At 40.4% G+C, this 25,027-nt stretch overlaps 1 protein-coding gene across 1 annotated transcript in view; it reads right to left on the bottom strand.

The window, feature by feature from the left end:
• Positions 1 to 10,406, bottom strand: part of dclk2a (doublecortin-like kinase 2a) — a gene marked incomplete at its 5' end in the record, with an annotated part of 58,410 nt that extends 48,004 nt beyond the window's left edge. Inside the window, one exon of the mRNA XM_080836688.1 lies at positions 10,004 to 10,406. Coding sequence (XP_080692814.1) covers positions 10,004 to 10,406 — 403 coding nt within the window. The remainder of the gene's footprint in view (positions 1 to 10,003) is intronic.
• Positions 10,407 to 25,027: the final 14,621 nt, after the last annotated feature.

The following is a 25,027-nucleotide window of genomic DNA, read 5'->3' as shown; positions in this document are numbered from 1 at the left end:
GGCTGCATCTGGAGGCATGGCTGGCTCGGGGCAAGGCTTTCCCCCATCATCCCATGAGACCACAACATGGGGAGAAGGAAACCCATTCCCCAACTCCCTTCTGTGTTTCTCTGCCTCTGTGCTTTCCCCAAGTATTTCTCTCTTTTTCATCTTTCCATCTTCTCTTTTCCTTGTCATTCTCTCCTTTCCTGACATTCTTTTTTTATCTCTCTGCATTTCTAGAGACACCCCCCCAGGCGAGAGGAGCAGCCTCTCTCTATTATCAAACAGTGAGGTAAAACCACTCTTTGAGGTGTGTTTTCTATGAGCAACTACTTGTGGCATCATCTTTAAATTGTGGATATGGTTGTCTGAATAACAGATAAACACATCCAGGCCCGCCGACAGGGGGGGACAAACGGGTACGTTGTCCCGGGCCCTGGACTGGCCCTGGAATGGGGGGGGGGGCCATAACTGGACCCCCATGAAGTTGGGATTAATTATTGTATGTATACTTCAAAATGTGTTGATTTAGAGAAGAAAAGTGCTTTATTTGCATTCAATTAATGATTCCTAGATTGTTTGCCTTCATTGCCCTTGAAAAAATGGCCAATAACCCCCTATCACCCCTATGCCAAAATGGTTTGGTCTTTGGAGAAGAAAAAAGACGACATCATTCCATTAGTGGTCAGTGCGCGAGTCGATTCAACATGCACAAGTCAGGAGCCCTGAAAAAGAAAGAAAGGCGAAAAAGAGAGGAAGAAGCCGAAAGCCTGAGGAGATCTCTTTATAAATATTTCAGAAAAGACTCAGGTGATGCTGCAGGTACCAGTAAAGGCAGCTGTGCAGCAGAGCCAGGTAAGACACGGCCAACTTAGTCCCGTCGTCAAGTAACACAGGGACAGGTGGCGTGTCAAACATATTAGCGCAGCACCACATGAGCAAGTCACACGGAGATCAATATCAGACAGACAGGGGGCATTGAATAATTTGATAACCACAACGGCTTTATTACACTGTGTTTCATACGCCTATATCTAATTGAATCTTAGAATATGCACATTACCCCGCAAATAGGCCCATGTCCAAATCAAATGTTTCAGGCAGGCACACGCTGCGCACTCCAATCAGGCTGAATTGATTTGAGAATCATCCCGTCAGCTGAATTACAGCCAGTGTAACGCGGCTCATGGTTTAAAATAAGCCAGTGGCATGGCAACATGTGAAATTGCCATTTAGATAGAGTTGGATGTAACGAATGGGTTATAAACGTGACATTTTGGGGTAGCCTGTAACTAAGGCCCAATCCCATTTCTAATCTCCACCCCTACCCTTACCCCTACCCCTTTGCCCTCGCTTTTTCAAACGGAGCCATAACGGAGGGGTAGTCGAAGGGGTTTAAACTCTAGCCTTACGAATTGGGATAGCCCTTCAACACTTACGTACGTCATCAGTACGCTGCGTCAGCTGTTACGTTACCGGAGAGCGACAGCTGTCACTCACCAGACATAAACAAACATGGCGCCTGCAGCTGTTATTTACACAATGCAACATTTCATCAAACAAGTTTTAAAATCATGAATTACAAAGAAAATACTTTCATTTGTGTGATGCTTTCCCTGCTGTTTCCGACATTTTTAAATGGACTTGCGCGATGTTTCTTCTTTAATGATCACGGGTTCGCAATGCATTGAGGGAAATCAGTCTACCCCTCCGTTTGAAGTGTGCCCTCGGAAAATCTCCGTTTGGAGGGGTGGAAAGCCCTTCCCCTCTCCCCTACCCCTCTGTCTTAACGTGAATTGGGACAGCCCTACCCCTCCACATGAACGCGCAAAACGGAGGGGAAGGGGAAAGACGAAGGGGTAGGGGATGAAATGGGATTCAGCCTTAGTTTCTGATTGCCGTTAACTTGAAACTCGCCAGATGAATGGGTTCCGCCTTGTTCCCCAAACATTCTCTGGAAGTTCAGCGGACATACACGCGGGTCTGGCGATATATAAAAGTACCCTTGACATGATTCCCCTTGGTCAAGTGAAAAATGGTCGATGAAATGTGCAGTTAATGAGCTGAGCTGAGCTAAGTGAATGCAATAGCGTGAGTTTTATTGTGGTATGATTCTGAAAGCCATAACTTCACCCAGTCCATATCCATAGCCTATCCAATTAAAGTTGTAAATAATCCTTTTGGTTTATCCGTAATAAATGGGCTTGTCATCCCGACGTCATGTGTTTGGGAGCTGCACAAGAGAATTATGTGGTTGTGTTTCGGCGTTTGACAATTTTGGGAACAAAAAAAAAAACCTTAGATTTTTAGATTTTTTTTTTGGGGGGGGGGGGGGGGCATTGAGATAATTTTGTCCCGGGCCCAGCCAAACCTGTCAGCGGCCCTGAACACATCTGTCATTCCCACTACTCGTCCAGGCTCAATGCAATGTTGTTCCTTTGCCAAAAAGTAAGAAAATCCTTCACAGCACTTCACCAACAAGATCGCTTAAAGATACTATGTTGCATTCAAGCTAATTTGTATAAGTGCCAACTGGGATGCTGGTGGTGCTTTTCAGGTAGGGAGCTCGCTAGTTTTAGTTTAAAACTGTACAATGCTTCTGCATCACAATCTCAAAACAGAATTCCACATCAACCCATCAATATGCAGCAGCAATTACGTTTGTATAGATGGCCATTCATAGTCACATGATAGCCACATGGCCATCAGTAACATGAACATGAGTGTTAGAAATGTGATTGTTAGGAGTAAGCAGTATGCATCTCCTACATAGCCTGGTGGATGCGGAGTTGTTTACTCTGAACATCTTAACACAGCTGTGGAGGACACCACGCCACACAGTGCGGTACACACAGCACCTTTACACTCTCTAGAGCAAAGAGGGCCTGGAGCTCACTCTAAACAGCTAGGGGTTAAGAATGAGAGCAGAGAATGCACACTCTCCCTGCAAGTGTATAAATGCATTAACTGCACTGCGGTACTCACCACTGGACCTTCTTTTGTGTCACATAAAATAGTAATATAACAAGAAGCTGAGGAGATGCTTTTACCTGTCTGCCTTCCAAAGTGTACAGCCTCTTAACAGCTCCAGAGTCCAGCTTGATGGCATCGGTGATGTCATTAAGCACCTGTTCGAAGGAGTGGGCTGTCTTCTTGTTGAGGAGGATGCGGACAGCCTTGCGGGGCTTAACACCACTGCGGATGACTGTGACCAGTTTGGGCTTGATGAAGTCCTTGCCCTCCCGATGGTGCTCACTCTTAAGGGCGCTGAGTGATGAAAGAGAGCGCGACGTGCCTGTTTTCAGACCCACTGACCAGTTAGGATTCACATTCTTGGTGTAGTCCACCTTGCGGTAAGGCTCATTGGAGGCACATACGTAGCTCTCACCTGAAGAGGAGATGGAGACAGAGAGGCCATCAGTGAAAACACTTAAAGTGGTGTGTGGAGCAGTGCTAAAATCATCATGGACAGTGACAGTGGCTGAAGGGTCATTGCATGTCAAATCCATGCCACCCAAAATCTGAAAACTTTCCCTCATGACCTTTCATGTATACCCATACTGATGTCCTTTTCATGTATACCCAGATATGGGTACAAGCCAAACACCAAAAGTAAAAAAGTTGGCAATTTGAAATTAAGGCACATTAAGGCTTCTTGCAGTGTCCAAAGTGTGTTGTATCATTTTCGGACAACATTGAAGTTGAGAGTTTTGCTCATAATTAATTCACATATACATCTTTATTGGATCCATACTTCAACTTTGTGGCTCGATGACTTCAATCAATATCATTTTCGTTTTTCAATAACAACATATTGAGATCAGTACAAACATTGAAAAAGGACCACTTCTGTGGGAACATATCTGATGATGATATGTGATTTGGACTTATGGTGAAGGTCTGAAAATGACGTACATGGTAAAATAGCACAAATTGTACTGTAATGTTCCTAGGTAATTCCCACCATCGACACTCACCCTATGCACCCTACAAAATATTTGGGTCATTTTATTTATTTTATTATTTTAGACCTTCACCTGAGCTCCAAATGTAATTCTATAAAGTATGTTGGCTGTTTAAAAAACATGTAGGTACTTAATACAATGCATTCCAATATTCATTGTCAGTGGAAGAAACTCTTACTACAATGGTACACTGAAATCTGAAAAAATGTATTCAGATTGCATTAAATCCTAACTTCACCTATCTTTGTAATCATTAAAGATTTGTTTGCACTCAGATTCAGATTCTACAGGTGAACATCAGCCACAGTAGAAAATAAAAAAATGTCTATCCTCAAGAAGAAGTCAGTGTTACTTTTGGTATCGGGTTCTGAAGCTTTGCCTGTGTCTGTATCTGGAGAACGGGGGCCAGGTGGCAACTTCTAGTTGATTTGGTATGGAATGACCCTTAAACAACTGAAGAATCACTGATATAAGGAAAGAGCAGGAGGGTGGTTCAATGTTTAGTATGCCTGTGCTTAAAATAAACATTATTTGAATCTACGCATACAGAAAACTTGACAAAGGTGTAGACAAACCATAACAAACCAATAGGGTATATACCTCGGCTTAAAAGGCCCCAGTTTCATCGGGATATCTGATACTTGGCATCAGACCTTAAAAGATATTCGTTGCATTGCAGCAGAAGTGTTTTGATTCTGTGCCTGGCTTGTTCTAGTTTGTAGTCTTGTGCTGTGTCATGTGATGAAGGTGAAAGAGTCTATATTCTAGGCCACAGAAGGGCCGGCACTAATTACCCACACTGGTGGAAATCTACTGCGTAGAACTGTGGAACTAAGAAATACTGAGGTCCTCTGGATGGCTAGAAGGTTTCTCTCTCTCTCTTTTCTTCTATTTCTTTCCAGCATTGGATCGCCTCCAAAACAAAGTGTTTTCATTTTTGCTGGTATTCCATTCTGACAGTTAGTATGCGTTTTCTACCAGGGGAAACAATTTAACAGGACTAACAGGATAAGTACATTAAAACCTCTAAACCTTAGAGGCTGTCTGATTTGGCTTTTTGGTTTTCTTCACTATCACCATTCAGTGCATGCCTCTTTCTTGACTCATTCATGACTTAAGCAAGGATAAAGCAACTGTGAATTTCGTTCCCCTGTATCACACCCTGACATAATATAGACAAAGCTCAACACTTATCACAGGTGAATATAGTGCATGAGAATAATCAAACACCCCACTAACATATCAGTTAACGTTGTACGGTGTCACTAAAATGTGTATTGCTCATCCTATTAAAGACTGTGTTAAGGGTTTAGGTGCCTGGTTGTTTGTTGTGTTGAGTGTTTACATGTGCATGTGGACCTGTTGAGCAGCTGCAAAGAGACCAGAGGTGGGTCGCACTGAGTACAACAGCGCTACAGTGCTGCGACGACAGAGAGTAAACAGTTTGCTCTCTCGCACTCTCTTCCTGTTTTCGAGAGGTTGCTCCCACATCAGGAAGAGAACACTGATTTCTAAACACGGACTAACACAGGATGTGATGTAACAGAAATGAGCTGGAGATTCATCTCAGCAGTGATGATTTATCAGCTACATATTTAAATGTATCGTACAAAATGAATCATAATGCATTTCTGTGTTAAAACAATGCTTGTCTAAGGGCAATGGGAGACATATTCCCAGGGGCAGACACATCACACAACCAGTGACGGAGCTTGGATTCAGAACACACAGCGCTTTCAAAGCACACATACCACATGATGACTGTGGCTGTTGAGGCTCACATCACTACTTATTATTCATGGAATGAACTGCTGGACTTTGACCACAAAAAAAAAATTAACAACGAAAGTCCTGGTAAAGCAATACAAATATTCCAAGAAAGACGCTTTTGCTGAGAATAAGATGACTTAGCGCATGAGAGAGAAACATGTGAGTGAGGATGACGGCCGGAGATGAAATCAGACAGTTTGAGACTAAGCATGGAGAATGAAAAAGGAGATGAGTCTGACGGAAATACCAAGAAAAAATGAGTCAGTGAACAAGATGACAAATGATAAATAAACCAAAAGCCAAAAACGGTCTGATGCCACTGACACCACTGCATTACTGGTCTAACAGTTTGTCCTGGTAATGTACACCAACATGGAGGTCTTTAGCATGACAAGGAACACAAGTGACGTACAAAGAGCTGATACAAAGATGGTCTTCTGATCATTACCTCTTCATGTTGACAGTGCCAACATGACAACCTCATCATAAAGGTTGGTATATGTTCATGGCAAATAAAAAGGAAAAAGCGATTAAGGGATACTATGTAACGACAAAAAGAGAGGGAAAAGAAAAAATATTCCCATGGTGCCCATCTTTATCAGGCCAAGAAATTAACAGAAGCCTCATTTACCAGTGAAGTACCAGCTGAGGTCACTCCCACTGATGAGGGTGACTCTCAGCAGAAGCATGGCGTACCCTATATTAAACTACAGGACAAGTAAACTGGGAAAAAATGGGATATGGATGAGACAAACAGCTGTGATCAGGCCACACGTCACGGCTCCACTGAGTCCCCTCATTCTCTGGGGACAGGGGTCCCAGGTGTCACATCAACACAGAGGTTAGAGGGCACTTAATCAACACCCTCTACACACGCACTACAGCTGACCAGTTTCCCTCTGCAGTCCAGCTGAGCTCTAAACACACACCCTGCTCATGGTGATGCACAGAAAGACTGCTACCAGATGCAAGGGCTGAAAGCCACGGAATGGCAGTGAAGAAAATCATAGATGAAGCCATGAGCCTGAAAGGTCCAATAGTAAGATTAATAGCATTCTTTTATTGATTTTGTGGATGAAATGTTCCTCTCCTTCTCTGCTTCAAGGTTCTAACAGTCTTCAATCAATGGGTCGCAAGTGCTGCGCTGGGTCTTCTGTGGTAATTTCCCCCAGCCTATTAAGCGACCGAGTAGACCTGACCAAGAAACGCTGCAGCCCCCACTAGCCATACAAATACTGTTTAACTGCTTTACAGGGGGTGGGTCTGTATTGCATGTGCCTGCAGTTATCTGGAGAAGAAGTAGGGGTGGGTATTGCCAAAGAAGTCACGATTCGATTCGTATCACGATTCACATGCCACGATGCGATTCTATCACGATGCATCGCGATACTTGAATTATTGCGATGCATTGCGATGCATTGCGAATTTTCACTGAACACTGTTAGAAAAAAATGAAGCCATTACCAGTGGCTGACTGGCTGTGTATGATCTGGATAGTGTGTTCAATTGATAACTCAAAGCAACTCAGTTCATACATAGCTGTATTTATTTAAACGACTTTTGGAGGTTACTTAACACAAATATTATTATTACTGGATACACTGCATGTTTTGTTTATGAATGACTTGTCGCAGTATCGTGCGGCCGGAAATGCTTGATGTTCGCCAACCATTCATGCAATAAAAAAAAAATAAATAAATAAAATTAATTAATAATCGATACTTGGCGTCAACAACCGATGCAGTATATCGTGAAAATTAGAATCGCGATGCATCGTCATGACGATTATTTGGCACACCCCTAAGAAGAAGGTATGGATTATGTTGTTCACACCTCCCAAAAGGAGTACATATGGACAATGACCACTTAATCTGGTCTATATTATCAAATGTCTGGTCAAAATACAAATCAAGCAGCCATTTTACCTGACTCTTTATATTAAACTCACATGATTACATCACCCATGAGAGCTTTATAAATGGCATAATTTAACAGAAGCTATAAAACATTCTGTCAATGAACCACACACCACTTGTCTATGCGAGTGATATAATAGCTTGTGTGCTTCTAACAACAGAATGAAAGGAGGATAATTCAAAGGTCTGGCATAAATCTGACATCTTTTTAGCTTCCAGTGGACTGGACCTGAAAGCTCTTGCTCCCTGATATGAAAACCACATTTTATCGAAAAAGTATGTCATACATTATATTTGATGTGTGTACAAATAACAGATCTTACGCTAACCTGCAAAGGTGTGTAACAGTTTCATGAGATGGTTTTGGATGGTATCTAACTGAAAGAGAGCAGTTTCTCATTGCCCCTTGCTACTATCTCAGTGTTAGATATCCATCTCACAGCTATAGCTGATGACCCAAATCCATCCTTAAGTCTTCTGGGGCACTGAAAAGCCAAGGGAGCACTTGAGAAGGGAGAGAACTTGCACGATATAGAGATGAGTACTAACAGGGGGGCAGAGGAACTGGCACAGGGGAACTAACAGTGACCTCTAATGCTCAGAAACAATTCTGGAGGTTAGCAAGTAATGCCTACTACATTAGGAATACCTCCTTATTGTGACTATTGAAGAATGCACATAAATGTCAGGTTGACCAAGTGAGCCTGAAAAGGAGATACAAAACAAGAGGTATGCCAGAGTGAAAGAGATAAAAAAAGGATAAAGAGATGCATGCACTGTAAGGACTATGTTGAGCAAATAAAGATGCTTTTCTTGCTTAACTACTAACCCCTGTATATTTAAAGCCATGCAAATCACTGAGTGCTAGCAAATGTGCTGGGAAAAATGGTATCAAAGCAACTTTGTTCTTTTCTTATAACAGAAACAACATCCAAGAAGACTTCCAGTCAGGCTTAGAGCCACCCTTGTCAAAGTTGTTAATGACCTACTTATTGCACCCGATAATGGATGTGTTTCAATACTAGTCTTTCTAGATTTTAGCGCTGCTTTTGACCCTATAGACCTGAATATGCTACTACAGAGACTTGAGTACCATGTAGGCATTAAAGGTCATGCACCTGCCTGGCTTAGGTCCTACCTCTGTGATCGTTGTCAGTTTTGTACATGTCATAATGAACCATAACAGAGTCCCCCAGGGCTCTGTACTTGACCCCTTGCTCTTCTCTTTGTATGCTGACTGTAGGCTCTGCAATTAAAAAGCAAGGCATCAATTCTCATTCCTATGCTGATGATACTCAACTATACCTCTCCGTGAAGCCTGATGAAATAACCCCACTAGCTAAGCTTAAAGCTTGCCTTAAAGGTTTTAAAGTCTTGATGACAAACAACGCCTTGCTTCTGAATTCAGACAAAACAGAAGTTATGGTCGTAGGCCCCAATCATTTTAGGGCCACACAATCTATCCACCAACTCATCTCCAATGCGAAGTGTCGCTGTCCCCTGCTTTCTGCTGCCAGTTCTAACAATCGTGTCCTACTACACATAGCTTACAATGCATCACATATATTTGGATTGCCAGCCTGATTACACGTTTCTCTGCTAATATGATCACAATCATTTGCTTATTATATTAATATGAGTACATTACGACCCTCAATATGTCGTATGACCATTATATTTGCATACTGGAAATGTGAACACATTGCATACCCACTACTTTGAATGCTGGCTGTATCCATTTTAGCCAGTATAAATCTTGTATGTACCAAGTATATACGTCACATGTATGCTAATATGTTTATCCTGATGCAGGTATGTTCTCTCTCCTCCTCTCCTCCTCTCCTCCCTTATTTTTCCATTTTATTTCTTTACCCAGCCAGGCCCAAGCAGATGGGTCCCGCTTAGGAGCTGGGTTGCTAAGACTTGGCAATCTTTTCCCTCATTGTCAAAGGGGGCCTACCATGAAAAGTTTTGGGACCACTGCTCTAGAGGGTCAGGCTCTGTCCAATTGTCATTGGTGCAATATAAATACAATTTAATTGAGTTGAAATGAAATGCCACTGGAATCTGGTGCATCCTCAGCTTCATAGTAATGCACCCAATGCCCCCTTATAGGCTTTTTATGGCACGTGGTCACCAAGTGGAACCTCATAAAATGTACAAGAAGATAATGTGTAGCTTTTTAGAAAGGACAGAGGTGTCAAATGTGCTTGCATGCATACATATACAACCAGCTGTCTGACTGGTGCGCACACACACCCATATGCTTTCTTAGAAGCCAGATAATCAAAGAATGTACTGTGAATGAAATGTTGAACCTCAGGTGGCTGGCGGACACATTGATGATGTCTGTTATATCACTTCACTTACCTTCTACTAGTTCTTCGAGAGTCGTTATCTTTTTGGTTCCATCCACTGTGAATATGCTCCTTACACCCTGGGGCAAGTTCACATTATCCGAAAGCGAGCGTGTGAGTTCCATGAGTAGACCATCCAATGACCTAAACCGGTCATTAGACACCGCATACACCACACCCTTGAAGTATTTGTCTCCATTCCGATAAAAGCGAACTTTTTTCGCTTTCTTCTCTGTAGAGAGCGACTGCAATGTGCGCGTGCGGTAGAAGCTACAATGTGCACTGTGAGCTGGACTGGGCACGAGCCCATTGCCTCTGGTACCGCTTACAGTTGCCGACCCGTTCCCCCGTGAGAATCGACTGGCCTTATCTCGCTCCTCAAAATGTTCCCATTCGATACTTCGGTTTACAGACATCGTAGGCTAGTTTATCTTAAGTGAGCTTCGGTGGAGGTCAAAAGACAGTCCTCTGTAATGAGGGTTGAATATTATTGCCTTGGTGTCTGGGGTAACGGTCAATGAACAATGCCTCACCAGTCAGTTTGCTATGCCACCACGGTTTCCATGCGTTTCTGAATTCTGATCATTTGCAGTGTACACAGACTGTCTTCAGGTGAGAATTCTAGATAAGGACATACATCTCGCATTCGTTAACCTACTAGCGAGGTGAGGAAGAGGAAAGGACAGCTACAAAACGGAGCAGAACAGAAAGTAGTTGCAGTCTTTACTCACACATTCCACGGAAAGTGTTCTCCAGAAAAGCTATTCACCATTGGAAATTAAAGTATATACCAGGAACATCATCTTCAAAGCTGGGCAAAATCTGGAATGTCAGAGGAATGAAAAGAAAAAAATCCTCAGGAAAAACATTTAAATCAATTTGCAGTCTAACACAATGTCTCTCTTCAAAACGCGAGATGTGGGTAGGCTACACGCCAGAGGTAACGCGGGGATACATTGATGCGTAGCTAGACCGGTATCCACGACTTGAGTGCCAACAAGAGCCGCATGCCTGCTGCAGAAATAGTAAACGTCCTCTGTTCCCCACACCCTTTCTTTGACAACCGGCTTTGGTCAGGCACTAGGCAACAGCAATGGAAGCTGTCAGCCAAGTCGCTGCAGCCAAAGAAAAACGAGCATGTCCTCAGGGTCCTAACACCAACCATGTGAATGGCCCCTCATACTCAGCCGGCATTGTGTTTAAAAACTAAGTGCAATCTATCTATCCTATCTATCTGTCTGTCTGTCTGTCTGTCTGTCCTAGATTTTATGTAAGTGTAGTCATGAAAACAAGTAATTGATTTTCAAATATCACATGCCATTTTTTTTATTATATTTATTTTATAATTTCAGATTAAATAGATTTTTTATTGTACTGAGCAAGACATTATGTTGTAAACATTAAAGTTTTCTGCCTATACCTTGACCATTTGGGTAAAAATGGTTAAAAAACACATTATTACAGTGTAGTGGAATACTTAAGTATCATCCATATTAACTTTTTTGCACAATATGAGATTTTTGTGAAAAATACTGGTTACACCAAATGACATTAATCGGTTACACCAAATGACCATACTGCTTCTACAGCCAAAAAGCAAGCAATTGACACAGAAAAACAAATAAGTAATCGCCAAGGTAAAATGAATGAGATGTTTTAATATATTATCATGTTAATTTTCATATCACATTAAAAACATTAACCAAAACAATGAAGAAACAGGACCAAACTGATTTCAATTCATGCAATTCCCTGAGGAGGCTGTCATCCGCTGACGGATTTAGTGAAAAAATCAGGTTCAGCATGTCTGTACTACTTTTTCTGTCTGTCTTTTGGTCAGGTAATTTGCCCTTGCAGCAGGGTCTGCATTGACTGAATGCTTACCAGATATGAGGCATACCAGTCTATGGCGAGACACTTTTTATTTGATTGAAAGTGGCATCTGTTAGGTGACAAGAGGATAGAAAGCTTATTGTTTGCATAATTATCAGAATCAGAATCAGAGTTAGAAACAGATTTATTGTCAAGTAGGTATGCACCTACCTGAAATTCGCTCTGGTGCATGGGTGCATACAGTAAACATTAAACATAAAAACATAAAAACATAAAAACATAAAAACATAAAAAAACACATACACACACAATAAGTATTTCACACAATATAAAACATAGAAACACACTAAGTTCTACACATAACATAAGTACTACAGACACAGTAAGGAAACAGATATATATACAAAAAGAGTGAATATGAAGAAGTAAAGTGAGAGGTAAAATGCAAAAAAAATGCAGTGCAGGTGTTCAAAAGTGAGTGTGCAATTTGCAATGTAAAGGAGTGAAATGTGAGTTAACATAACTCAGACTTCGGGTGTGGGGCAGGGGCAAGAGTCCAAGACAGGTTGGGGTCCCGGGCCTTGTTGATGAGGCCAGCTGCAATTTAAATGTATGAATGAATGAACAAATAAATTATTAAATTGATAAAGAATGAATTAAATAAATAAATACTCCGCTGCGCGTTGTGGAGTTCTTTGCCCCGCAGCGTCCATTAACTTTGTAGAACTGCACAGCTCGTCGGCGGTTATCCCTTACATATTCATATACTGCAATATTAAATGAGATCTAGCATACACTTTAATGTGGTCAATAGATACCACAGAAAATGTAAAACTTAATCTACATTTCTGTTTTCAACCTGCTCAAGACAATGCAATAATGTCCTAAATATGGAGCAAGTGGAGAATAGGCTATAACACTGTGATGGAGCACAAGCTGGCCAGCATTCTGTGTCCACAGCCCAAGACTAAATCTACATCTGTCACAACCATCAAACAAACTAACACCAAATATAATTTTTTCTTTACAAATGTTGATTTTTCAGACAAATGCTATTAGGTGTAAACAATAAACACACTGTTTAATACAGTTTTTATCAATCGCTTTGGCACACTTTTCAAAAGAGAATTCACAAATTGTGAATGCTTTGGCACATTTATGAAAATTAGTATGTTCAGTTGCCCATGGTTTACAAGGTCTGCTACAGTGATAAATGACATTATCATTTGAATCTTGGTAGTTCATTTATGATGTTGTGGCTTGATTCACCAGTGACCAAACTACCGTGTATGTAACCATAATAGTGAGTGTCACCACACAGACAACTATGAAGACAACAGCGTCCTCAGCCATATTCCCACCACCAGGTTTTACAACATAGAACATTCTTCTGATCTTGTAGGCACCATCTGCAGGGATTTCAACTAAGAGGAGTTTTTGTTAGAAACAAGTTGGCATGTGGCATAAAGGCATGTGGTCACTTTGACCAGGGAACGGTTAGTTAACCACAAAATAATGCAGAATCATTTCTTTCCATTTTATTGTTCATTGCTTTATACAATTAAGAGTTTATTTCTGTGTGAAAGTGAAATGTCTGTGTTCATTAGACCAATGACATTACTGGGTTCAAAGCTGAACCTTGCAGGGAGTGAAACAAGCATGCATAAAGATGATTTTTCTGATTGTTTATCACTAAGTTGTAAATGTGGGCAACATCCAACTGGGAACCTTGTTTTGTTGAAATTGGTGTCAGTGACATGAATATTAATCAAGTAGTGCTACAAATAGTATTGAGTCATTTCCAAATCCATTGTGGTAAACTCATGAGTTAAAACGTTTTCTCCATTGATGTTGTCCAGCCCAAAACCGCGGAGGCGAAGAGGAAGTGGAGAGGAAGAATGGATCCTGCCAAAGACAGAGAGAGGAAATCCTGCAAACAATGGCACAGGACAAGCTACACCCTCACTCTCCCTGACCAAGCAGACGACCGTGAGCTGGAGAACAAGACAGAGCCCCCGTCAGTGTCACATGATGGGGCTCCACGCAGTCTATGGGGGAACAGGGACACCATACGTGGAGTCATAAAACTTCTCCTCACTGAAAGTTGGCCTGGAACTCAAGGAGAGAGACGATTCAGTAAACTTCTACCTTTCATTTTCTTTCATTTGTTTTATTGGCATCAACTCCTGGATTTAAGTAACATTATGTCCTTACATAGTGTCCCATTATAATTTCAGCACCTCAGCATTCCAGGATTTCTGAGAAGTCATTGGTTTGATGGAAGCAGCCACTGTTTATTACTTTTGCTGCCATCTGGTGGAGAACCAACATGGTGCACTGAACCTAAATAAGAACACTGCAACTTGTTAAAAAGTTGGAGGTCATTCTGTGTGAAATCATCATAACGCGATCAAAATTTCCTGATACATTTTCTATAAAAGTCTACACTTGTAAGATGAACCTATGCAGTTTCAATTTAATTCCAACTATTTTGTTTAGCAGATTTTCTAAAACTGATTTTTGAACTGATTAGCATTCCTTTTATCTATCATCTACCTAAAATGCATACAAAACCTTTCAAATTCCTCCAACAACACTAATAAAAGCTTGCTAGGATGCTAACTGGTGTCTTTTGGAGATATCGTTAGAGATGTTGCTGTGCTGTCAAACTTTTACCTCCATAGAGCCTGGATGGCTATTGGGGACAGCAGGTATGTTTATCTGTGCTTCACAGGAACATTTACCATCAAAATGAATTTGAAGATGATTGGAATGAAGTATGTTATCTTGCCTAAATCAGGTGTGCTCAGAATCACCCAATAGCAGACACAAAGTATGTTTTGTTCTTCAGTGATATCAGACATGGCAGGAATATCACTAAAAAAGTAAAAAAAAAACATGTCAGTACTGCTCAGACATTACAAAATGATGTTATGAAATAATTAGGGGTGGGAATCTCTTGGCGCCTCACAATTCGATTCCATTCTGATTCAGAGGTCAATGATTCAATTCTAAAATCACTTCCTACTTTGTGTTTGATAATTAAAGAAAATCAACAGATAAATTACCTTCTCTATTTCTTTATTACAGAAAAAGCTTTTCCTTGTCACAATTTTGACTTTCTATGAACAATGCAATAATCGATGTAGCTTGCATTTAAAAAAAAAAAAAAAAATTCATATAAATTACAAAATCGATTATGAACTTTTCTGAATCGAGACAGAATCGTTTTAGAGACAATAATCGATTCCCCCCCCACCCCTAGAAATAATGCCAATTAATGTGTAAATCTAACTCAAATGACTTCATGCTTTAATGATGATTCATTAAACTGAATGTTTGTCTAATAAAACATATTTAAAGGTGAATAATTTACAGTATGATCAACTACATTTTGTCAACCAGTGATGAATATGGTTAACCTCCACCCCCCCCAAAAAAACAACATATTGTATGGTTTCGGTTAAATCCCAAACAGTCAAAGACTGTAATGTACATATTTACTAAATAAGTAAGATTTGACTCAGATAAATCTGAATTTAGCTTGAAGATAGAATGCATATATATCAGCTTTCTCTCATTTTCCCTTATAAGTTTATGACCATCCAAATTCTTGGAGGTAACTGTTATCAATGCAAATAATCATTGTGGGTGTTATGAAGGTGGGAGGCTGCCTCAAGTTGCTTTTAAATGTAGGTGTGTTGGCTGATTTTTAACTCTTCCTGGTCCAACATGGATGGATCTCTTATATTTACACTTAACCCTTTAGCCTCCTCAGTCCAGCATACAGAAGGGGCTGGGGTATTTTCAGGCCTAGGGGGCTGTGGACTGTGGACTGTGGGCCAAATCTTGTTCATAAAGTTAATTATGTTCAAAGATTAGTTCAATGGCATGGCATGGTTAACTGAAGGATAATCAGATGTTGATAACGCTGTCATGTTATACCACAATGTAGGGCACTGACCTGTTTTCTGTGAATCTGTGCCCTTCAACAGGTCAGGCTAATTGCATTACTGCGGGTTGTCAGGTTTCACAGGGGTGTGTGTGTGCATGTTTGTGTGTGAATAGGAAGGTTACTGCAGAAGACCACCATTTCTGTGACCCAGATATTTCACATTCCATTAATGGCAAAAAGACACAGTCAAGGGAGACATCATGTAGTAGAGACCTGTATTCCGATTATTCTGATTCTACCAGTGACCAGTGAGACCTATTCACTTCTTCTGGAAACACTGTGCCTAATACATTATATCCTATTTTGTTAAATAATACAAATGTGTCATCCAATTTCAATGTACACACTCACTGATGTGATGTTGAGCAAGATAAATTCAGTGGACATAATAAGGTAAATATAAGTAACATAAAAACATTTTTCACTCTACACATTTTATTATTTGTTATTTGGAAGGTGGCTTCCGTGTGATATTTGTCTGTTACTGTTATATCAAGTTATGGATTTAGTTTGGTTTCTGAACAACTTGCTGGTGGACTTCGTCCTCAGTGAACTGAACATGCTTACAATGATTTGTAATCTTCCTACATTAATACCTATAGCCGAGACCTAGAGCCTATCTGCAGAAAAGATCATTGGTGACAACCTGCCCACCATTCAAGACCTGTACACCTCCAGAGTCAGGTAACGGGCAGGAAAAATCACTGCAGACCCTACGCTACAGATCACTGTTCACAAAAACCTCCAGACACAAAAACAGTTTCTTCCCCCTCGCCGTCTCACTAGTGAACAACTAACCCATAGTAGCATATCTATTTATCCACTGTAGCATATGTATGTATGTATCCCTGCACTTCTTGCACTCTCCACTTCTCAAGCACTTCCTGAATATTCAGGTTATGTTCATCCCAAAAAGTAAAACGTCTTCAGCTGTAAGACTTTAGTTTGTTTAGACACGCATGCCCTGCTGTTTTTACAGTAAAAACACTTATCATGAGCACTAATCATGAGGGACCACAAGAGGGTGCCGCAACACACCTATTAGGTGGTGACAACATTTCCTGTTTTTTCTTTCAATACAACTCTAGGACTTAACTAGGGTATATCAGGTCAATGAATAACTAAATGAATGTATTTAGTACGATTCCAAGATTGCTGCAAATAGATGGTTAAATAATGTCTCTATTTGGTGTGGTTTAATTTAGTAGATAACAGTAAATTAAACTGTTTCCAGTAGCAACACTCTATTCTAGACCTCTATCGTAAACATTGGGCTAGTGCTCATCTGGAGTAAGAGTACTAGAACTGACTCAGATCAAGCAAACTGAGCTCCTATATATTTAAGGGAGTTGGAACTGGGGAGTCTGAATACTGGGATCTTAGCTAGAAACCACACCAGACCAGAAACCAGAGATGGGACCCCAGTGGACCGTTCCATAGCTTTTAAAGAAAAATATCAATGGAGTTCAGGTTATATGTTGTACAGTTTGGGTCATCCGTAAGTATCATGTTGAAAGAGTTGGTTGTTTTATTTCAAGCTACTTATTTTACATAAGTAGCTTGAAGAACAAAAAAAAATGAAACAAAGAGGTGTCACAACCCTGAACACCGGCATTACTGAACTGGAAAATGTTTGTATCTACAAACCTCTGATTCGGGGTATGGTCATAAGGTAAAATATGTGTCTATTAAAGTTGTCATCAGTCAATCTCTACAGCAGCCACTCACTCCCTGAAGCTGGGGGCGTCTCATATGAGGCAGAGAAGTAATGGGGTGTGCCGCTCCTCAGACAGAGCTTATGGGTGATGGGTGTCTGGGTGCATGAGCGTCTCCCACTGGATGCCTCCCCAGAGAAATAAAATGATGTCTCATAGAGCTCTGTACTGGAGATGCTTCATACATCAAGTCCACCAGCTCAGGCTGATCACACTGATCTCATGGAGGGTGCAGTGTGTTGACTGCATAACCACATAGTGCTCTGTTGGCAAAAGAAGATGCAAGTAAAGATGCAATTGTACATGGAAGGGAAAACAGAGGAGGAAATGTATTTGTTTTCTTCCATAGAGTGAGTTGTCTTCACTTGGAGCTCTGTACAAAAAATATAATAAAGATTGAGTTTCTCTTCTATTGTACGTATTTGTGCAAGAACAATACTCATCATGGAACTGGCACTAATTATCTTGTATTTGTAATCTGATATTGAAGTAGGACAACAGGCAAAAATACTACCATAGCTTTCATATTCAGCACTGTTTTGCAGCCACTAGTTTATAACATTACGTGTAATTACACTTTACTGCACTTTTTTCTTTCTGAATGAAGATGAAAAGTCGTTTAGCACTGGTCTCATGAGTGGGCAACATTACATAAAGAGTTTATGTGGCACGCCAGATGAATTCCCAACATTTTTTTCAACTGGTTGTAATTGTGGGTTATGTCCAATATCTTTGAAGTGCTTTTCTGCATCCATCTACCAAATGCCTCCACAACCACTCGAAACATTGTTAAAATTAGCATGACATGAATAGAATTTAGCATAAAGATGAGACAATAAAATGAACAGAATTCGGCATAAAGATGATACAATAAAATGCTTATTTGGATATAAGGAATACGCTTCCAGGTTACTCTGTTACACAAGTCTTTTGACAGTCTCCGTTCCAAGTAATGGCACAAGGGCTTTTCATTCTGGTTGCACTGACAAATGAATTTGCATAACTAATAACTTTCAACTAGGGTGAATTATGGGTTTTTGCAGATAATCCATTGTGTGTTGCTGTTTGTAGAAATTGTTTCAAGACATGCACATACTGTTTTGACAATGTTTCAGGAAATGTGTTGAAGTCAATAAGAAAAACACTGTAAAGGAATGCTTTCCTCTGCAGGTGAAATAATTTCCATTGCTATGAGAAGAGTATTGTCACTTCATTGCAGCTCTTTCATTGACGACTGCTTTCACTGTGAATATCAAGTGCCTGGTGGATGACATCTGCGTGTGGTCAGCCCACAGCCTTCTCCACCTCTCCCCACACGTCAATGGCCATGTGTCAGATCTGCTGAACAGACCCAGTGTTAGTATCCCAACGCAGTTATACATCTCCTGAGAATTTGCATCTAAAGGAAGAGTAAGTGAAAAGTTGGTAATCAGATGGAATCAGAATCAGATCAGATGAAAGTGCCTACTTAAATCAATGGTGTTTCTGTCAGGATGGACTGTAAATATGAGTGCACACAGATTCGCTTTTTATTTATAGCAGTACTGAATTAGTTGAACAGAGATAGCATACCCTGCTACAGTAGTGAGGTGGCACATCAAAGCTTGTGATAGGAAGGACATTAACATTTCTTTTTTTAATTTTCTGCCTGTGTTCTGAACTGCATTTCAAACATAGCTAATACAGTCGATACAATTCATTTGAAAAGAGAGCGTCTGAAAGGAAAATCTCTTATGAAAACACCACTTGTTCTCTTTAAGAACTTGAAGTCTTCTTGACATCACAAGTTCACCATTGCAAACTAATATGGGTCTTAAATGATTGAACTAACATGCAACTTTTCTGCATTCAAATGTCTTTTCTCTGGGCTCTCTCTCAGTATGTATGATAGACGTGTGACCTGAACATTATTTATATAATTTTCTCTTCTGCCTCTGGCTCACCTAATTCTGACTGTGCCTCCATCGCTGGTTCGCTCATCAGCAGCTCAACAGCCTACAGTACTACAACTCATCCAACTCATCCACAGAGGCTCTTTCTCTCAGAATAATAACCCATTTACACATCATATATCACTGACATACAAATTAACTGGCCTTTCTCTGTGGAACCTCTTGGGTATACTGCTGTAGCTTCAGTGTTGTGCAGCGTTGCCATTTGGTAGTCCACAAATGAAATACAAAATAAAGTTACTGAACTGAACCAAGACGGAAACAATGAAAGCTGTTTGTGGGGTCCGTGAATAAGCTATTTTGTTAACGTAGTAGAAATGTCATTAAATTGGGGAGTTCTGAAGCGGAATCTCTTCAGAACCAAGAACAGAAAGAATGTGGAAGGTTTAAATGTCATGTGAAGCAGGTTATGGGTAAAATTGGAAATGGTTATAGTGAATGGGCTTTGCCACTCTATTGCTTGTCTATTCAATTCAGTCTTGACTTACCTTGTTCACACATGTCAGGGCAGTTCTTATGGTTTTGTGTGCCTCCACTACCTGTACAGATATCCAGTATGAACTCAGGGGACTGTCAGATTGCACAGTTACTTTAAGCAGGTTTCCTGAGACACTAGTTGCCGTGGTTGCTAGGAAACCTTCCTCTCAATCTTGTGTGCTAGTTTCCCTCCTCCCTGAGACAGTAGCACAGATCAGCCCCTCTATATGATGGAATAGGTTTTCCAAAGCAGGGAAAATATGTTGTATAAAACAACCACGGGAGAGAAACATTAATCCCAATAATATGATTTGTTCACTTATTATAAATCTAATAAGAGAACAAAGAGGAATACCCAAAGGATATAAAAGGTCACTCAAGAATATTTATTTAATTTAAATTATACATTTAGGCTCATTAAGAATACACCAACACTTCACTTTCATCCTTTCATACATGTTGTTGACCTCCATTTTCTCTCTCTTTTTCTCTCACACACACACACACACACACACACGTTGTTCACCTCCATTCTCTGCCAGAATTGGCATTTGTAAATGTATATGCACACATGCACGTACAGGCACATGGACACGCACACACACACTGAAAAACCTGGTTTTGAACATTTATACTCTCATATAAACCAGTACTACATGTACTGGATCTACTTTAAAGAAATGCTTACTTGTAAAATAATACTCTGTTTAGCTTTATTAGATATGGAAACATTCAGAAAATGAATCTTCTCCCACTTTTGATATTTTTGCTGTTGTATGCTGAGTTGTGTTCACTCATGTGCTCTGTGTGCTTTTTGCTTTTGGAGTCAGGCCTCTTCGGAGTGCTGTTGGTACTTGTTGGGACACCTTGAGCAAGCAAGCCACCCATTGACAGCACAGCTATCCTTGTAAAAGCCTTTAGTAGCTTTAATAGACGGTGGGCATGGAGCGCTGAGCTATATTGTGATTAAACCCTGGAAGTTGAATTGCAGTAGAGTCTGGCCCACATGTCTCATTCGAGTTCTGGCGTGAGGTGAGACTGGGTTTGAATCGGCTCCTATATTTTCTGAGCAATGGAGAAAGTCTATGAGTAGGAAGTGATATAAGCAGGCTGGAGTACAGTATGTCAGACTAATGGTGATTATGATGACTGGAACTGTTGTTGACTGGTAAAATTACTTGCCTATAAACATCTACCCTTCTCTGGGATTGCATTTTTGACAATAAATGTTTGACTACTCACTGTTCATTAGTAAGTGGGCGAGATCCTCTATCCTCTATCATTGCCACTGCACCACGACCATCGATCATCTTTAAATAAAAGCAAATAGACTCTTTAAACTCATGTTAATTTCTTTTCCCTTGCTCCTCCCCCTGCTGTTACACCGAGTGCACTACACATGGTGCATACAAAGCACAGTACACAGTACAAAGGAAGTAATCCAAAGCCCTGACTTTTACAATAATTCACTTCCTTTCGGGCTATTCTTGGTGCTAACATCTACAGATCCTTTTGCTGATATCCACCGACAGTCAGTGCCCTGGGCATAGTGAAGAACTGCCGTGTAGGGGTGCTGGATGATTGTTACTGAATGTGGTGAAGAGACCTAATTGTTGAATTAGGTTGTGAACAATAGGATGTCACAGCTGCAGGCTGATTCATGTTTGTGAATTTCCTGCCACCTTCATGGCTCCTCACAGCTGAGGAGAGGGAGAGAGTGTCGGTGTGTAGGTGGGGTGGCTGGCACAGGGAGCTAGCATCTGTCCTCCATGCCACAGCCAACGGACACTACTAGTGTATCCCTTCTCTTCACTCTGCCTTGAGTTTTCTGCCTATCTTCTCTCTCTCTCTCTTGAGTTTTGTGCTTGCACTGACATATATTCAGATTGTTTGTCCAACTCCTTCTTTCCTCAACTGTCTGTTCATCTTTGTATGTACTCTTCTGTCACCATACCGACCTCTATGTAAACAAAATATTACAAAAACTCAGCTGGCAAAATTCAGCATTTTTCAAAAACATTCTCGTTGTACTGCTGTATTCACTACCACAACCAAAAAAAATCCTGTTCAGTTTAATGATCATCAAGTTAAATAATGTCTCATTAAGTTTAATAATGTCTCATTTAAAAATCTTTCTAACTGTAACTCACTCACTTTAGCGCTCTCTTTCTCTCTCATTTTCTCATGACATTGCAGTAGTGTGAAGATTTTCAGCATGTTTTACTATAGCTGTGGTATTTTGCTTTTTGATATCGATGGAAATGTCATGATAATTGTAGAGGGACACTTTTAAAAACGGTTAGAAAAGTTAGAAATGGTTGCATTCTTTACAGATCTTTCTTCAGACTCATATTCACTCTATAAGTGATTTAATAGCTTCATGAGGTGTCATCTGGCCTGATCTGCAGAACGCAAGCCAAGTAGAGTGGTTGGATATGTATTGCATTATATAATATAAATTATCTATGAGCAATTTCCCAGCCTTAAGGTTTTGTGGCATTGATTGGTGTGTTGTCCAGAACAATACAAATTCACACCAAAAAAGAGTTTTTTTAGTTCCAGCACTTAACATAGCTAGCAGTTTATGCGAACCTAAACATTTCAGTGAGTTGTGTATCTGTAAAATGACATCTATTAGCTTTAGTTTCTGGCAAATTGGTATTTTACCACACAGTTCAAATGTTTGCCAATTATGTGCAATGTAATACACTTAAAAGCAGCTTTAAAGACAAACAGGATGTATTTTCATCCTTGACTACATGATGCTGAAGAATTGCCTCATGGATAATGAGGCTTTCGAGTTGGTAACGTAATTGCCAGGTGGCAGTATTGGGAAGTTTTCCCTCTTTGCCTTTGGGTAAAAAACATGGATCCAGTCACTGTGATTAGAAACACTGCTTTTGGAGGGGAGAAGGACAGGACAGTTCACATTTCTGTTTTGGCACTGTCCAAGGAGGCTCTAATGGTGAGGAGAAATGTTGAATGGCTCTAGGCTTGAGGAGAAGTGAGATGATTGGTGTTGTGACTGCACTGCACATTTATTTGCCCCTTGGCCGGCAAACCGCTCGCAGGATATCAAGCAGGAAGGTGAATGTGTGTGTGGTGGGTTTGATAATAAGGCAGTCCCCTGACACACTAAGTAAACAGGCAAGCATGGCGTAGATTGATTCTGATACTCTGGGAAGGATTAGATTTATTGGCTGGGTTGTATATTACTGTTGTAATTCCCCTTGGGCCTGGACTCATACCCATCTTGCTGGCTGTGCACGCTGGAGCTGGTTTTTGGGGAGTTAGTTCTTCTCTGTCTATGTCTGGCCTTGCTTGCCAGTCTGTCTAGAAGGACCATCAAATGTACTGTGTCACTTGGAGTGCACAGCTAGGCTTTCAACTTCGGAAAAATGACAGCGCAAACCACGTTAAAAACATGCTAAACCCCCATGTTTATAAGATAACATAAAGTCCCCTCCACAATTATTGGCATCCCCTAGTAAGGATGAGTAAAAAAGGGTTTAAAAGAAATTCCCCTTTTGGAAAAATCCAACATTTAATCGAAATATATTTATTCTGAGCAAGGTTTCTCATCAGGAAATAGTTATTTTTAACAAAATCACATGTGCCACAATTAATGGCACATTCTTGTAAACAAAATATAAAATGTTTTCCATTTATATTTGACTTTTTCAAGTTAATCAGAGGGTTTAAACTTTAAAGCAGTAATCCATGACTTCCTGTTTCACTGGGGTTTAAATATGAGGTGACAGGAAGGCCAAATGTCCTTATTTATTCTTCAATATGAGAAAGATAACAGAACACACAAATCAAATAAGGGAAAAGTGTGCTGACCTTCATAAGTCAGGAAATGGCTGTACAGAAATAGCTACTAGCCTGGATATGTCCATATATATTCCATTAGGGCAATAATTCAAATCAACTGGAACTTTTATAAACTTGCTTGGAAGAGGACTCAATTTTATTTTACCCCCATAGCAAAGGATCACTCTTGGAGAGTTACAGAAAAGGGAAGCATATTGGGATTACAAAGTCGCCAAAACTACCATCAGACGTCCTTACCATGCCAACAGATTATTTGGATGGCATGCCAGAAAAAAAACCTTTCTTTTAATTACACCACAAATGTAAGGTCTGGAGTCTACTGACTTTGACAGCAAGCATTTTCTATTGTCAGATGAAATGAGAATTGGGCTTTTCGGCAACAAACACTCAATGCGGGTGTGGGTAAAAAGAAAGATGACTCCACTGAAAATAACCTAATCCTACTGTTAGGTATGGTCGAGAGCAGTGCTGTAGTGGTAAAATTAGAGGTGGGTAAACTATGAATTTTGAGATCAGACAGTCCTCGACCCAATGAAACACGAAGCGCGAAGCAACGCAACACAAAGCGTCGCAACTCTGTTAGGCTGACCTTGCTATATTCCATTATGTTATCAGTTAAAGTCATATTAAATCAATGACAGTGAATAGATGTGTTTGGAGTTTGTAGGTGATAAAATGTCAAGAAAACAGTTAAGAAAAGTAGGTGTAGGCCTCACAAAAACGAAGGGGGTGGTGGGGGAGACAAAAGAAAGAACCTCTATAGGACCTAAATAAAAAAGGAAGGCCTCTGGAAACAGGCCCAGGGTGTTACAGCTGAAAAGTATAATATAAAAAGAAACCATGCTGCAATTAAACACTTTCCCTGTTCTTTAACCATTGGAGAAACCTGCCTTGCATTGGCGTGTTCTGGGGTTCATGCCTCTCCTGTGCTTCACCAGCCAGGACTTCATATACTGTGTTGGATTGAACACTCATGTAGGCTCTTCTTCAACACTTATATTTGACCATGACTGCGAAAATGGAAGATTCTATAGCTAAGCTAAAACATTTCACTTAGCTATGTCTAACTGGCTTGCAAAGAATCTGTCTACAATTTTCAATGAATTAGCGTGATATGTGTGAGGATAATTACTCTTCGACGCATCTTCAATTGCTGAAAGAATTTACGTTAATTTAGGCATATTTGGATTGAACCGGGAAGGCTGCCTTGTTGCCTGCATCATCGTATTTGAAAGCTCGTTATTAAAAGCGTGTGACCCTGTCTTAATGCG

The sequence above is a fragment of the Sprattus sprattus genome (assembly GCF_963457725.1).
Source record: "Sprattus sprattus genome assembly, chromosome: 4".
NCBI lineage: Eukaryota > Metazoa > Chordata > Actinopteri > Clupeiformes > Clupeidae > Sprattus > Sprattus sprattus.
This window is presented reverse-complemented; position numbering and strand designations above follow the sequence as displayed.